The sequence below is a fragment of the Hemicordylus capensis genome, chromosome 14 (assembly GCF_027244095.1).
Source record: "Hemicordylus capensis ecotype Gifberg chromosome 14, rHemCap1.1.pri, whole genome shotgun sequence".
In the NCBI taxonomy this organism is placed as follows: Eukaryota; Metazoa; Chordata; class Lepidosauria; order Squamata; family Cordylidae; genus Hemicordylus; species Hemicordylus capensis.
In genome coordinates this window covers 2,283,316-2,299,916 of record NC_069670.1, presented here as the reverse complement: position 1 = coordinate 2,299,916, position 16,601 = coordinate 2,283,316, and the positions used below count along the sequence as shown (strand labels likewise).

Here is a 16,601-nt window from a genome sequence, read left to right as displayed (position 1 = left end):
TTGTCCCCATAGCTAAGCAGGGTCTGCCCTGGTTGCATATGAATGGGAGACTTGATGTGTGAGCACTGGAAGATATTCCCCTCAAGGGATGGAGCCGCTCTGGGAGGAGCATCTAGGTTCTTCCAAGTTCCCTCCCTGGCAGCATCTCCAAGATAGGGCTGAGAGAGATTCCTGCCTGCAACCTTGGAGAAGCCGCTGCCAGTCTGTGAAGACAATACTGAGCTAGATAGACCAAGGGTCTGACTCAGTATATGGCAGCTTCCTATGTTCCTAAAGGCAGGGCGCCTCTAAATGCCACTTGCAGGGAAGCACCGGCAGGAGAGAGGGCACGCCTTCCTCTCCTGTTTGTGGGCTCCCCAGAGGCATCTGGTGGGCCACGGTGGGAAACAAGATGCTGGACGAGATGGGCACTCTTGGGCCTGATCCAGCAAGACTCTTCTTCCTTATCAGGATGACCCTGCCTGCGGGCGGGGAGGCAAGATGAGAGGGTCTCTCGGCCTTGTCCAAGGCCACAGCTAAGGTGCTTGGGACTGTCTGCCCTGAAGCTTAAGGCAGGAGTGGGCAGATGGTTGATTGGGAGGTACAGATAGCTCTTGGCCAATGAGCAGGAAGAGTTTCCCACTTGGTGCAGTTGAACAATGGTGACAGAAAGGCTCTTTTCTCCCCGTGAGTTAGGCTCCTCCAATAAAGAAAGCTTGGGAGAAAACCAGCCGTGGATGTGTGCATGAAAGAGTCCTGGTACTGCAGCCACACTTCTGGGCTGAGCAGACCCTAAATTCTAAGTCACTATTTTGCACTTGGTGTCACCTGGGCTTCTAGTAAAAACCAAAGAAGATCCTGTGAGCCTGAGGTCTGCACGCAGTCCTGGCTTGCAGAACCATAGACAGACGCAAGAACTGTCTTGCTAGATCATGTTGAAAGGTCTGCCAAGTCTGGCATTTTAATCCCAACAGTGGCTGGCTTCCTCAAGCAGGGAACAAAAGCAATGGCCATCCTTATCCTTTGTCTGTACCCAGCATCTATTATTCAGAGGTAGATTGCCTCTGTATGTGGAGGTTCCATGCCCAGCTAACAAGGCCCATAAGACTGCAAGACGTGCCTTGCTGGGTTTTAATTGTGTAATTCTTGTAGTCTTGATTTAACTTTTGTGTGAACTGCCTTGAGATTGTTTTAATGAAAGGTGGCATAGACATTTAACAATCAATCAATCAGGCCGGAAGATCCGTCTAGTCGGCCGTTCTGCTTCCCACAATGGACAACCAGAAGCCTCCGGGAAGCCCACAGGCAGGGGACGAAGGAAAGAGTCCGTTCCTACTGCTGCCAGCTGGTATGCTGAGGGAAGCTGCCTAGAGGTTCTCCTTAGCAACTCTGTTAAATGGAAGATGAAGTAAAAGCTCCACCTGCAAATGATTGGACATCACTAATCCTGCTTCTGATGGTGGCGAGGAAGAAGAAAGAGTGATGAAATATAGGAAACGCAGGAAGCTGCCATACACCAAGTCAGACCACAGGTCCACCTAGCTCAGTACTGTCTACACCAGGGGTTCTCAACGTTGGGTCCCCAGATGTTTTTGGACTTCAACTCCCATAATCCCCAACCAAAGGCCACTGGGGCTGGGGATTATGGGAGTTGGAAGTCCAAAAACATCTGGGGATTGAGAATCCCTGGTCGACACTGACTGGCAGCCGCTCTCCCAGGTTTCAGGCAGGGGTCTTTCCCAGTCCTACCTGGAGGTGCTGCCAGGGATTGAACCTGGGAGCTCCTGCGTGCAAAGCAAGAGGCTCCACCAATGAGCAACAGCCCCGTCCCCCAAGGCTCACATGGATGCAAACCAAGGCGAACCCTGCTTAGCAAAAGGGGGCAATTCACATCCCCAACCGCCAGACCGTTCTCCACCCCAGCAACCAGGTCAATGAAGAACTCAAGAGCCACTGACGTGCCACCTTCCGACGTCAAGCAAGTCAGCAGACACTCACCAAAGTTGGCGTTCCGGCCAGAGAGGTTTGGATAGGCGGCTCCGCTTGGGGGGGCCGTGGAGCCCGGCGTCGACATGGGGCTGAAGGAGGACGGGGGGGCCTGGAAGGAGCCCATGGCGAAGGACGGGGGCCGGGTCTTCACCGCCTGGGAAGCCACTTGCTGGGAAAGGAAAAAAAGACAAACACGCTGGAATAGAGGTGACTGGGAGGATACGTTCTTGCACCAACTGCCTTTCGGCACAAGCGTGCTCCAAATTCAGGGCGCCATCTGATGCAACCATCTTGCCAAAGCTAAGCAGGCCTGGGTGTGGTCAGTGGCTGCATAGGTCAGCTCCAGTTTCCATGATGGACAAAAGGCAGAAACTATAAAACCCAATGAGACGGCCTCCTGGGGAAAGCTAAACTCTGGACTCTGTTCACATTACATGGGCGGAATCCCCATCGGCTCCATCAAGAGGGGTTGGCTTTGCTAGTTCGTTAGGAAGAAAACTTGGGGACATGCTTACTTGGGCCGTGAAAGGTGGACGCGTCCCAGAAGCCCAGCTGGCTCCGGAGACCTGGGCAGGATTTGAGTGGCGAGAGATCTGTGCCAGGATTTGGCCCGCCGACGCTGGCTGCTGTGGTGGCGGCGGCTGCTGCTGCTGCTGGATGACCATGGAGCCGCTCCTGTCAGAGGAGGAAGAGGAGGAGCAGCAGCCCTGGGTTAATGACGGGCTCATGGCCCAGCCGGCACAACAATTAGTATTTAACTATTCACACTGCAAAGATTCCCTTAACAGTCCACGGAGTGGAAATCAAGACATGTAAAAAATCAAAGTGACCAAAATCCGCCAAGCACTACTGAAGCCCTGCCTGAGAATTCGCAATGGGAAAGGTCAGCATCGCCTGGCAGACAACACACACACGGCCCTCTTCAGATGACCCCCTGAACCACAGTTGAGATTGTGAACCATCTGTGGTAAAGTCCTCCCCCCGCTCCAGGAAGAGAGTGAAAGTTTCTACTGTGGGTTTTGAACTAATCAGGGTTTCCCATTAGGCAAGTGCAGACATCACATGGAATCACGGTTGGTTTGTCCGGATCAGTGCCCGTCAAGAAACCATGGTTTGTTTGAGGCAGTTAAAACACAATCTGAACCCAAGGTCTGAAGTTGGTTGGTTTGTCCTTCTGTGATATCTGAAACCGCAATCACGGTTTAATCTCAGTTGATTCCCATAACTCCACTCTTGCACAGAAAGGGGCAAACCTAGATCATGGGAGGTAAGCAGAAGGGATGGGGCCTGAACCAAGGGATGGTGAACCAAACCATGCAGGGGCATAGCGAGACCTCGGGGGCCCAGGGACAAAACCTTTATGGGGTCCCCCCCATCACATAAGCACCCCAAGCCAGATGCCCCCCAAGTCAGACACCTCCTGAGTCTGACATCCAATGCTAGAGTAGAGTGCCTCTCTGGCCGGCTAGCATCCCTCTCTCTCTCTCTCTCTGGCCAGCCAAACTGCATGTGTGCACAGTTCTGACTATTGACGTTGCACGCCTGTGATGTCACGGGCATGCGACCTCCATAGTCAGAACTGCGCACGTGTGTAGTTCAACCGGCGAGAGAGAGAGAGAGGCACGCCGGCCGGCCGGCCAGCCAGAAAGGAGAGGCCCGGCCCAGCCACAGCACCCACTGCCACCGCCACATGGGGGCAAAGAGAAGAGGTTGTGGCAGGGCAGGGGCCGTCCGGTCGTGGGGGCCCTGTCCCTGTTTGTCCAATGGACACTACGCCCACGAAACCATATCAATTTGGTGACAGCCTGTGGCACCAATCCAAGTTTGTTTAATAAATAGCTACAACTATTTAAAAGGTGGTTCCACATGATGTTTGAACCTGCTCGTTGTGTCCAGACTCAGGAAACTCTGGTTTATTCTGTGGTTAGATCACAAACCAAGATCTGAAACCAGACATGTCCCCATGTCACCTGAAGTTCTCAGCGGGGCGTGAAGCGGCGAAGGTATTCCCCTGGGAGAAGAGAGACTGGTTGGGAGGTACAGAGCTGGAGGAGATGGCTTTTGGCTGGTCTGCAAAAGAGCAACACAAGACAGGCACTTGGGTCATTTCTGCAGTGACTCCCCAGGAAAAAGGACACATCGGACATGTCCTGAAGGGTTCCCCCCCCCCAGGAATCACACAGATAGCTAATCCAGATAAATATCTCTGGATATTCTCTCTTAAAAATATTTTAAAACAGATATTCTGGAAGAGGCCTTGAGGAGTCACATATGGCTCAGGGTGATCCTGCCCCCACAGGATCTGGCCACTGATACATGTTATGGTAGCCACAGAGTGGGGAAAGCTCCAGCTTCCCAAACACTGGAAATCTTCACCAGCAAGTCCTCTGGCTTCTGAGATTTTGGGAGGCGTTGTTCACACTGTTTCAGGGTCATCATAAAAACAATGAGAGCTAGGAACTTGAAAAACTACAACCTGGCTATTTATCTGTGCTCCTAGAGTGCACACAACCAACTTAAGTGGCGCAGCAGGGAAATGCATGATTAACAAGCAGAAGGTTGCTGGTTTGAATCCCCACTGGTACTATATCGGGCAGCAGTGATCTAGGAAGGTTCTGAAAGGCATCATCTCATACTGCGTGGGAGGAGGCAATGGTCAAACCCTCCTGTAGTCTACCAAAGAAAACCACAGCCACAGGAGTTGAAATCAACTTGATGGCACACTTTAATTTAGAGTGCACACAGCCAGAGATTTGGGGCTCAAGACAAAGAGCTCTGTGGCACTCTGAAGCTCCCTCCTTTTGACTCCCAAAGGCTGTGTTCAGTGCACTCCACTCAGTGGACACACAACATGTAACCCTGAGTAGCCCTAACCATGGTTGGATGCCTCAAGCCCTGGTTAAGATTCCAGGTGAATAGTAAAGCCTTGATGGAGTGCGCCAAGCCAAACCCTGCCCCAGAGGGCGTACAAAGGGAGAAGCCACTTGTCACCTTGCAGGCAGAGGCGGGAGAACCGTGGTTTGCTTGGCACAGACAGAACGCTTAACCACAGCTAATATGAAACCACTCAGATTAGGATTTCATATCCTAATTTGCAGCCAACACTTAACCCAGGTTAAGATGCAATGCTTAGCTGTCATTTAATTAATTTAAGTAACTTATTTTTATACTGCCAAAACTTACATCTCTGGGAGGTTTACAACAAAACAAAATAAATGCCAACAGAAAAAATAAAAATAAAAAATTAGTTAAAATAAATGACAGCAGAAAAAGTTAACACACTGCAACAATTTTAAATGTTAAAACCATGTTTTAAAACAAAGTTAAAACTATTAAAACAGTATTTAATTAAGAGCCTGGGTGAACAGATGCGCCTTTAAGAATGTGTTTTAAATTGTCGGAGATGGGGAGGCTCTTATTTCAGCAGGGAGCACCTTCCAAAACTTGGGGGCAGCAGAGGAGAAGGCCCGTCCCCAAGTAGCCGCCAGACTCAGGGGCAACTGCAGACGGACCTCTCCTGATGATCTCAATGGGCGGGAGGTTCATGACAAAGATGATGTTCTCTTAAAGAAATCAAATCGGTTATAAGTGTGACATCTGCATAGCAGAAGCTCATAGAAACACTGTGTGAAACACTCCGCACCAGTGTTTCTTCTAATTTTTCTCATCTGTGTGTGGAATGAGTTTTGTTCTGGGTGGCAGTATCAAGGCAGTGTGTGCGCTTATGTTCATTTGGAGTGGGACCTTCCTAATTCAACCTGAGCGGGATCTAAAATTGCCTGAGCTGACATTTAAAAAAACTTGTGAGCGTGCGCATGCCCTTAGAGGAAACAATGCCCTGCCCCCAGTCCAAATTTACCTTTGCCTTCCTAAGGGCAAGATTCTTGCCTTTTAAAATAGAGGTAACATTGACATTAATGGTTTGGGCCCAGGATACCTGAGGGACCGCCTGCTCCCAAGGGTCGCTGCCCGCTTGACGAGGTCCCCTGAGGGGGCTCTGCTCTGAGTGTCGACAATGAGGGAGGCTCGGCTGCCGTACACACGGGACAGGGCCTTCTCTGTGGCTGCCCCCAGACTCTGGAATGCTGTCCCGGTGGGTATCAGCTCTTCCATCCATCACAGCTTTTAGAAAGCATGTTAAATTGTGGCTTTTTACCCCAGGCTTTTATTTGATTGTCTCTGCTGCTGCTTCTTTGTATTCTGTACTGTTTTTATGCTTGTGTTTCAAATTTTTAATCAGATTTGTTTTTGCTTAATATTAATATTTTAACTGTGCTTAAAATATTAAGCTTAAAATATTAAGCTTAATATTTTAAGCTTAATATTTTAATTGTGTCATTCTTGTGTCATTCTTATAATTTTCTTTTTAATTCTGTGTAAACCACCTTGGGATTGCTTTAATGAAAGGCGGTATATACATTTAACAATAGAATAAATTATCAGGGTAATCACTCTGTGTGCTTAACATGGTGCTGTATTTAGTCATGAGAAACAGTCACCGCCCTGACCTGGGCTGGCCTAAGAGCTGTAGCACTATTTTGAAGGACTTCCGCTTTTACCCTTCACACCAACGCTGCTGTCAAGAGCAAGGAAAAGGGCAGAGCACCAGAGTCCGGCCCACTTAAGGAAGGTTCCAGAGAAGCACCACTTCATCCCCTTCTCCCCACCTGTGCTGATGCTGCCATACATTTCGCGGAAACAAGGGTCTCTCTCCGGGCTGAACAAGCTCTCTGTCTTCTCCAGAGGTTTGCTGTGCTCTGGGCCACTGGCGGCCACTGGCTGAACGGCAGCCTGGAGAGGGGTGAACATACCGTCGGTCAGGCTTCACACACAAACGAACAAGTAAGGGGGGCCAGCATATTTATTTCATTTCTCGGTTCCTCCAGACATATTGCCCCCTCTCCTATGGTTGGTGAATAAAAAGGACTGCCCAGCCCCACACAACGAACTTCATGATTGAGCAGAGATCGGGACATGGGTCTCCGCCGGTCTAAGGTCGACACTCTGCCCCACACGCGTGTCATTCAAGAGGCAGAAAGGGCCTTCAAAGCCCGGCTTCTAAGGCAGGGCTGCACAACTTCAGCCCTCCAGCGGCTGTTGGACTACAACTCCCATCATCCCCCATCGCAGAGGCCAATAGGTAGGGATGGCGGGTGCTGTCGTCCAACAACAGCTGGAGGGCCAAAGTTGTACTTTTGGGAGTACCTGCCCAAAGATAGTTTGGGGAGTTTTTAGCTAAAAAGAAAAGACGACTCCAGAGAAGTTATAATACTTCTCTCACACCTACTGCTAGGACTTGTCCCCCAGAAACATCTGGCTGGCGGATGCAGGAAACAGGATGCTGGGGTAGAACTTGCTCCTCTCTGGCAAGGCAATGCTTGGATTCTCAGAGGGGTCTCCCAGCAGCTTGAGCCTCCCTGTTCAGGGGCAGGATACCTTTGAATGCCACTGGGCTGGGGACATGCCACAGAAGCTGGCCAACACCTTTAAGCCCTGCATGCAGGTTTTCTCAGCATCTGGCTATAAGCAAAATACTGGACTAGGCAGACTCATCCGGCACAGCAGTTTTTACAGACAAGGAAGTGAAACAGAATTTGCTGATTTACCTGCGTATGGTCATAACTTGTTAAGCTCTCCCTTCCGGGGACCGCGTCAAGCTCTGTGGCTTGTGTTGTTTGCTGCCTAAAATACAAGCCCTTGTTAAGAGAACAGCACCTGTTCACTAAGGTACAGGAACAGAGGAAGCTGCCATATGCTGAGTCAGACCCTTGGTCCATCTGGCTCAGTATCGTCTACCCAGGCTGGCAGCGGCTCTCCCAAGGCTGCAGGCTCAGCAGTCTCTCCAGTTGCTGCCTGGAGATGCTGCCAGGGAGGGAACCTGGGACCTTCTATATGCAGAGCAGAGGCTGAGCTCCACTGAGCTACGGCCCGATCCTTTAAAGGGAGTGTCTTACAGCAGACCGTGTTTACATGTAGTCACCCATCCCCATGCAAACTAAAGTGAAAACTGCTTAGCAAAGGGAACAATTCATGCTTGCTCCCGCAAAACCGTCTCTCCACCCTCAAGACTTAGAGCCCCAGAGCTGGAAAGGGAGGAACAGGTATCAGTCCAGTTCATCCTCCGGCCACCCAGTCTGGCCCCAGCAACATCCTTGCCGAGGGAAATGCAGCAAGATGCCCGAAGGGAGGTCCTACCTTGATGCCAGCTGGGCGGGACCCATCTCCAAAGGCAGGCTGACGTTGGGGCCCAGCTGCGGCCTCTGCATCGGGTTGGGCAAGGCCGGGCGGGACTCCTGGCTGGAGTTCCTGGAGCACCGTTTGGAAGGGATCAGATAAACAGCCCCAACACAGGCAGCACACACAGTTTGAAACACAAAACAAAAGGTGTCCTTCCGCTTTCTAAGACCTGGGTAAGTGCCCACATACGAGCAAGGAAGGCGCCTTCGTCTGAAACACTTGAGGTTTCCATTGTGCCTGGATTCAGCGGAAGGATAGAGCACCTCTCCTTCATGAGGACTAGTGTCTTTCATGAGGACTCACAAACTATTTTGCACACCAGACCAGTTAAAAGCCCACGATAAGTCAAGCAGGAGCTAATATCCACGCCCAAGCTGAGCCCTCTTCAGCTCGGCTTTGGCCTTGGAGACACATCTGCTAATGGACTTCCTCAGAGCAGTTTTCAAAGGGCATGCTCTATATTTTCAAGCCTAAACAGGTTTACTTGCCATGGCCTTCCCACAGGCAAGGAACTCTGGAAATTCCAGCTCTGTAGACAAAACGGGCTCTGGTTTTCAAAAGCTTACTTCCAGTGACTATTGCTGGTGTCTATCTGATGCTTCTTTTTAGATTGTGAGCCCTTTGGGGACAGGGATCCATCTTATTTTTTTTTAATTATTATTTCTCTGTGTAAACCGCCCTGAGCAGCCATTTTTGGAAGGGCGGCATAGAAATCCAATAAATATCACTGGAGAAAAGTTCACTGATGCCACAGAACTAAAACCTGCCCCATGTAAACCCCGTGCGATCACGGGGCTTCCCTCTCACGCTGGCATATGGAAATGGGAAATGGATGTGTATGCAATTTGAGGAGGAGGGTGGCACACTGTATAAAGTAACTCACACCTAATGGGGCAACCCCCTCTCACACTCTCAAATAAGATCTTTCAAATCTGAGTGAAAGAGAAGGGAGAAAAAATAGCTTAAAATTGAACCTGGAAGTGTCCTCGTATTTCAGAGGCAGTGGGGAAAGCCAAGGCCAGGATAAGAGTGGCTCGCTGAAACCTCTACAAGGACAAAAATTGAACTCAAGGTTTATCAATTTAGTCTCTTTGCAATTTATGTTCCATGGCCACTATGCATGTCATGGAATGACATCAGGAGACAATGCATATGAGCAGGACAAGACCCTCCTGGCCAGAGTGGGGGAAAGAAATATCCCCACCCCTCTCGGTGTTGGAATGTTTGCCCGCATTCCATGACATCACAGCAGCTCAGCCAAGGGTGGGTTGACAGTTCAGTCAGGCAGACCATTGGCAGCTAGGTGCCTCTGGCCAGATTAGACAACCTTCCATATAATTTTCAGCTGAACCAGTCAATAATTCATTTCTTCCTAAGTGCAAGCCACACCTCCAAGGTGTTTGGCTTAAAAACGGAGAAGAGGGGGAACCACAAGGCCCCCCCCAAGCAATCCTCGGCCATTTTGGAGGGGGAAGCACAGGCACTGTGGTGGGCAGCCAAGCCGTTCCGAATACGTACTTCACGTTGGTGTTGGTACAGATGATGTACTCTATCTCATCCGAGTACGGATTCTGGAAGGTGAAGGAGCTAGTTCTCATCCAGAGCCATTCTCGGTTCTTGGACCGGAACCGGAACATGACGGACAGAACCTGGCCTTTTAACTTCACCACCTGGAAAAACGTTAACGCCGTCAACAGCACAGAGAAAAGGCCTGGGGCGGCAAGCCAGATGCCTCGAGACAGACCCTCCCGGCCCCTTCTGGGGGTTCCCCACCCCCCACCACCTCATAAAGCTGAGAGTCTACTATGGAGAAGTCTAGGATTTTAGCACAGGTGTGACCAGGCAGCAAGCAAGCCCACCCAGAAACACCACCACCATGACGGGAAATGCTGCTTTTTCAAAGTCAGGTTGTCTTGTGTGTGGAGGGGAAACACTGATGAAAAAATTTAAAAAGTTTAAAACATTTTAACAGTTGGCTGTGCCAATGCCAATACAACTCATGATCTTCATACCAGGCATGAGCCCAAAACATTTCGGAGGCCATTATAAAGGCCTTCGAAACATTTTGGCTCCGGGGGCTGTTTCGGCACTGGTGGGGGGTGGTTCTTTAAGGGCGGGGGAGGGTGCACCACCCCTTCCACCGCATTTTCCCCCCGCCGGCACTCCGTTATTTTCAATCCCCTCGGGGTGGCAGCGTTCCTTCCTGCTGCCCGGTTGCCCTCATTGGCCGGAAGTACCAATCGCGTGCCACTTCCAGCCAATGAGGGCAACGGGGTGGCAGGGAGGAACGCTGCTGCCCCGGGGGGATTGAAATAACGGAGTGCCGGCGGGGAAAATGTGGTGGAAGTGGTGATGCACCCTCCCCCGCCCTTAAAGAACCACCCTCGCCGGCGCCGAAGCACTTTTGGGCACATCCCTACTTCATACTGCAGGTGAAGTAGGGCGGTAGGGGCTATAGCGGAGAGGAAGCGCTATTTACGACAGCCCTGGCATGTAGTCCACTCCACTGTCAGTACGCCAAGTTAGACACAGGGCCAAGGCTGGTTGGGACCCCCAGCCATACAAAACACCCCACAGCTTGCAGCAAAGTTCAGTCTACTTAAACTGCCCCCCCTGCCCCGATTCCTTCTCCCCGCCCAAATTCAATGCCCAACCGGCATGATGCAGAAGGCCTTGGGTTCTGCTGACCTGCATGTCAGCAATACATGTCAGCAACACTTTTAAACACTTAATTTTAAAAAAACAAAAACTTTCCCCCCACCCACATGAAATAAAACACCAGAAAGAACAAGAACTCCTGCTGTTGCTGAAACCTTCTCAGGCTTGGGGTGTGTGTGTCTGTGTGTGCACCCTGTGGGCCAGTCAGAACTCTGCTAAAATCCTGGACATCCCCATTGAGACCCAAACCCCTTCTTGAAACGGCATCCAAAGGAACCCAGAAGCTGGGCATGGCGTGAGAGTCTTGCTACTACAAGTCAAAGGAGATACAAAAAAGGGGGTGGGATTCACAATGCAGTGGAGAAGAAAGGAGAAAAGAGAGTACTGATGTATGAAGAAAATCAAAAATATATGACAATGTCAGAGGCTGCAACCACAGACTGTAACCATCTATGTCTCAGTATCTGGTTACCGATCATGACATTGTTATGAATACATTTTTGATATTCTGGATGCATTAGGACTCTGTTTTCTTCTTTCTTCTCTACTACAAGGCAAAGCGGCGGGCAAAAGCTGAGCGAGGAAGGCCCCCACCTTCCAGGCGGCCAGCAAGCAAAACAGCGCCTCCACTTGGCCACTGCGGGGGCTGCCAGGTTTCGGTGGACGTTTCCCACACATGGTTTTTGGGGAGCGGGTGGATGGTGATGGGGTGGAATGCACTGCCGTGATCTACTTGGAAGCGGCTTCTCTCGCCCGCCTGCCTAGTTCAAAGATCCCTGAAACTGCCCCTGCAGACCTGACTAGTCGACGACAGAAAAGACTCGCAAGCAGATTGCTTTCGGGCGTTCCAAACATGGCAGCTGCTCAATTCTGCAAGGAACGTGATCAATACAGTACAAAACGTGGACCCAACTTGGGTCTTGTACAGCGGGCGGCCGAAGGGGTTACCTGTTGGAAGCTGTCCCTCAGCAGCTGCTGTTCCTCGGGGTGGCAGAAATCCACAATATCCTTCCCCAGCAGTTCCTAATGCAGAAAAGGAGGTGAAAAATACGGAGTATGCCCTCTGCCCACTTCCAGCTCCACAAGCCGTTTGGCTTTGGGGAGTTTCTTTCTTCTCCCCCAGCATGGGGTAGTGGTTGGACTAGGATTGAGTTCAAATCCCTGCTCAGCCATGAAGCTCATTGGGTGGCTCCGGGCCAGTCTCTTCTCTCTCAGCCTAACCTACCTCACAAGGTTGTTGTGAGGATAAACATAAGCAGGTTCACCACTCTGATTCTTGGAGGAAGAGTGGGCGAGAAGTGAAAAATAATCAATCAATCAAACCTTTCCAGCCCTGCATCCGATATTGCCCTGTATCAAGAGTTCTCCGTAACGGACCAATTAATCACTCAGATGATTATTCAGGGCTACTTCAAATCAGGCAAGGCACCTACCTATTTACCTGAATCTAAGATGAGTTCCTCCCACCTCCGAGTCCTTTGGTTTTAAAAATTGGGGGGGGGGGTGTCTTAAATTTAGCGTCCTGTTCCTTTTGGCTAAGTACAGGCATAATCTGATTTAATCTCTGTTTCTAAGGCGCTCGTTTTAAATTCAGGATCATCTTCTGTTTGGGTTAATATGGCACTTCTCTCCCCCCTGGAACCCTGCCCCTTCTGCCCCACCACACCCAGGCCCCAGAGGTCCCACCCTCACCGACACTGAATTCCTGGGCCCTGAATACGCCCCAGAATCTTGCCTCTCCCAGAGCCAGCTCCTTTAAAAGGAAGCAAGACGAAAGGAAAGGAAGAGGACCAGGGCTAAAAGGAAACAATCCTGGCCGGCAGGTGGGGGGGTGTTGTAGCCCTCTCTGGTTTCCCACCTGAGGCTGGTAGCCGACGGTGGCCACGCAGCGGTGGTCGACAAAGGTGAAGAGGCCTTCGGTGTTGTGCCGGGAGATGAACTCGGTTGGCTGGCAGACGGTGTTCATGTCCGCGCAGCTGGGCGAACTCGTGACCTGCAAGGCAGAAGAGACGCCGCAGCGTCAGGGACAGACTGGATGGGAAGGGAGCAGGGCGAGGGACACACCCTAGAGGCGGCCCATTCTCCCAAGCAGCGCAGGGGGGAGTCGTGGGGGGACACAGAAAACTCCGTCCCAAGCACCAACCTGCCTTAACCTCCACATTCTCACTCCGACATTTTGACATCCAGAGACAGCAGCAGCATAATGGTTAAGGGACTGAGCTGTCAATTGGGAAGTCCCCCAACTTTCATACATAGAAAGCCGCCTTATACTGAGTCAGACCATCGTTCCATCTAGCTCAGTATTGTCCACACTGACTGGCAGCGGCTCTCCGCAGCTGCAGACTCAGGAGTCTCCCCCAGTTACCTGGAAACGCCGCCAGGGACTGGAACTTGGACCATCTGCATGCAAACACGCAGATGTTCCCACCACTGAGCTAGAGCACCATCCCCCCAAACACAGGAACAGAGGAAGCTGCCATACACTGAGTCCGACCCTTACTCCATCTTGCTCAGGATTGACTACCCAGACTGGCAGCGGCTTCTCCAAGGTGGCAGGCAGGAGTCTCTCTCGGCCCTGTCTTGGAGATGCCGCCAGGGAGGGAACTTGGGACCTTCTGTATGCAAAGCATATGCTTTGCCACTGAGTCTCGGGAGAATATATAGAGGTACCTTTTGCTGAATCAGACCCTTGCTCAACCTAGCTCAGGGCTGTTCACAGTGACTCTCCAAGGTTGCAGGCAGGAGGCTCTCCCAGCCCTACCTGGAGATGCTGCCAGGGAGGGAACCCGGGACCTTCTGCCTGCCAAGCAGATGCTCCAGCACTGAGCGATGGCCCCATCCCCTAAAGGGAATATCTAACAGGGGAAATCTCTATCCTCCGATGCTGAGTCACTGGGTGGCTTAGAGAAGCCCCTCTCTCTCTGCCCCAGCATTTGCAACTACAATATGGGGGTCATTTACATTCATACACAGTCCTTTATGCTAAGACCCCGGAACGTTTGTGTTATATGGCTCTTCAGGGATTACTAAAATAATCCACGAGTCCTTGGATTATCCCGCAGGGAGACACGGGTTCAAATCTTGGCTCAGCGATGAAACTCAGTGGCCAGGCACTTTCTCTCCGTTTGACCTACCTCACAGAGTCATTGTAGACATACCCAGAGGCGGGGAAATACAGGTAACTTACCTGTAGCCTGCCGATGGCCACAAGGCAAAATTTGCTCCCCTGCCCGGCTTCCGGGTCGTCATCCGGCAGCGATACCCCTAAGGTGATAAGGAGAGGAACTGAATGTCAAGCTGGGCAATGCACTTATCACACCGTGTGTGGAAGAGCTGCCACCCGAGAGGCCCGAAGGACTTTCTTGCTGATAGGAACAGAAAGCTGGAAAGGAGCACAGAAGACGCTCCTGGCTGGCTTTCTCAGTCTGTTACCGTATTTTATGGACTATAAGACTCACTTTTTTCCTCGAAAAATATCCGCCAAAATTCAGGAGCGTCTTATATGTTTTAACAGTTTAGTATGTTGAAACTCTGAAAAACTGGATTAAAATTAAGGTGCGTCTTATAGTCCGTAGCGTCTTATAGTCCGTAAAATACGGTATTTGTCTCTGCTCATCTCTCTCCTTTGCGGCTAATGTTCCCTAGAAGGGAGAGCGGGGGGGGGGGGGGGCGGAAGACCGGAGGGGGTGAGCTTGGACTTCTGCCATTGAGTCTCCTCTCCCGGACAGCTGGGAGATTTACGGCTGCCTCCTTTCGTTTGCTAGCCGAGACAACTTAGACCAGCACAGCTCTGCCACCTTGATTGGGAGCTTTCTCTCCCCAAGTGCCTGATTCTTAACATCTGCAGGCATCGATTACACCAGCCCTGCCCAGAATCCCTTGTGAGAGGAGGGGCCCTGGAGGCTTTTTAAGGAAGGGGGCTGTTGCAGGCAGCCTCCAAAGGGGGCCAGCCTTCGGTGTGGGACTGAGGGCTGGGGCATACATACGACATTCCTTTTGGCTAGTTTAGGAGCTGCAACAGTTGGTTTGCCAGTTTTGTTACTGAGACTTGGTTGAAATCAGTTTGTCATGTGGCTGGGTTTGTCTAGAGAAGGGGAGACAGGGGGCGCCTTGGTCGATTGTGGGGTAGCTATTCCGGTGGTGGTTGGGAATAGAAGAAGTAATGTGGGCAGGTCAACAGGCCACTCCAGGGGAAGGGAAGCTGGAAATTTAACACCTGTCTTCCCCTATGGGTGTCCTGCCAGCTGTTTGACCTCGGGGAGCACCGCCAACAACCCACAGAGCCTCACCTTGCTCATTTGCAATGCCAGGTTGGTCCATTATAAACCTGAACGCATCCACGATTTGATTGTGGATGAAGGGGCCAACCTCATATGCATCACCAAGACTTGGTTGGGGGAGGCTAGTGGCCCAGTCTGGTCCCACCTTCTCCCTCCAGGGTATTCAGTAGAGGAGCAAGCAAGGGGACGTGGGCGGGGAGGTGGAGTGGCTGGGGTCTATAAGGATAACATCCCCCTTACCAGGGTCCTTGTTGGGGTATCTGACCATACTGAATGTGCGTACTTAAGTTTGGGGACCAGGAATAGATTAAGACTTCTGTTGGTGTACCGATTGCCCCGTTGCCCAACAGAATCCCTTACTGAGATCACGGACTTGGTTGCAGAACTTGCATTGGAGTCTCCCAGACTTTTGGTGCTGGAGGACTTCAATGTTCATTTCGGGACCAACTTGTCCGGGGCAGCTTAGGAGTTCATAGCGGCCATGACAACTATGGGTCTATTCCAAGTGGTCTCTGGACCAACGCACACTGCAGGTCTCATGCTTGATTTGGTCTCTTACTCTGATCAGTGTGGTGTCCCGTGGGTGGGGACTCCTGTAATCTCCCCACTGTCATGGACGGACCACCATCTGGTTAAAGTTGGAATCATGACCACATCCCAACTCTGCAGGGGTGGGGGGCTTATTAGAATGGTCCACCCAAAGAGGTTATTGGACCCAATAAGATTTCAAAAAAACCTTGGAGGGATATAATGTTGGCTCTGCCGGTGAACTGGAACAACATGCTCACCAGGGCAGTAGACATGATTACCCCTCTGACCGACTATGAAATTGGCCCTTTGATATACAGAAGATCTACGGGGGCAGAAGTGGCAAGGCAGGCGAATAGAGCACTAGTGGAGAAAGGCTCGACTCGAATCTGACAGATTAGGACTTACAGCACATTTAAATATCTATGCTCAGGCAATACGTGCGGCAAAGAAGCAGTTCTTTTCTGCTTGTATTGCATCTGCGAGTCCACATCCAGCGGAGCTGTTCAGGGTTGTGAGAGGGCGAGTACGTGCCCCCACTTCCTTGAATCAGAATTTGGATCCACCAGTTACCCGCTGTGATGTGTTTAATGAGTTCTTTGCAGATAAAATATCTTGTATTCAGGCCGACTTTGATGGAGACTCCACAATTACTACGGTGTCTGAACTGGAGGTATCCAGCAACTCCCCTTATGTGGTTCGACTGGATCAGTTTCAGTTTGTGACTCCTGAGGATGACGACAAGCTGCTTGGAGCGGTGAGGCCTACCACTTGTTCTCTTGACCCTGATTGTTCGATCTAGCAGGGAGGCTGTTGTAGGAGGCCTAGTAGAAATCATAAATGCTTCTCTGAGGGAGGGCAGGATGCCTCCTTGTCTTAAGGAGGCAATCATTAGACCTCTTCTAAAGAAGCCTATATTAGATCGCTCAG

The 16,601-nt window shown here is 51.0% G+C and overlaps 1 protein-coding gene across 8 annotated transcripts in view; it reads right to left on the bottom strand.

The window, feature by feature from the left end:
• ARNT (aryl hydrocarbon receptor nuclear translocator) overlaps positions 1–16,601 on the bottom strand; it is a 47,218-nt gene that overhangs the window by 2,848 nt on the left and 27,769 nt on the right. For all 8 annotated transcript variants that reach the window (XM_053278211.1, XM_053278213.1, XM_053278214.1 and 5 more), the window contains 10 exons: positions 14,051–14,127; positions 12,722–12,856; positions 11,812–11,886; positions 9,724–9,875; positions 8,164–8,274; positions 7,575–7,650; positions 6,636–6,759; positions 3,939–4,038; positions 2,484–2,643; positions 1,978–2,137 (listed from right to left, as the gene is read on the bottom strand). In XM_053278211.1, the coding sequence (XP_053134186.1) occupies positions 1,978–2,137; positions 2,484–2,643; positions 3,939–4,038; positions 6,636–6,759; positions 7,575–7,650; positions 8,164–8,274; positions 9,724–9,875; positions 11,812–11,886; positions 12,722–12,856; positions 14,051–14,127 (1,170 nt within the window). The remainder of the gene's footprint in view (positions 1–1,977; positions 2,138–2,483; positions 2,644–3,938; positions 4,039–6,635; positions 6,760–7,574; positions 7,651–8,163; positions 8,275–9,723; positions 9,876–11,811; positions 11,887–12,721; positions 12,857–14,050; positions 14,128–16,601) is intronic.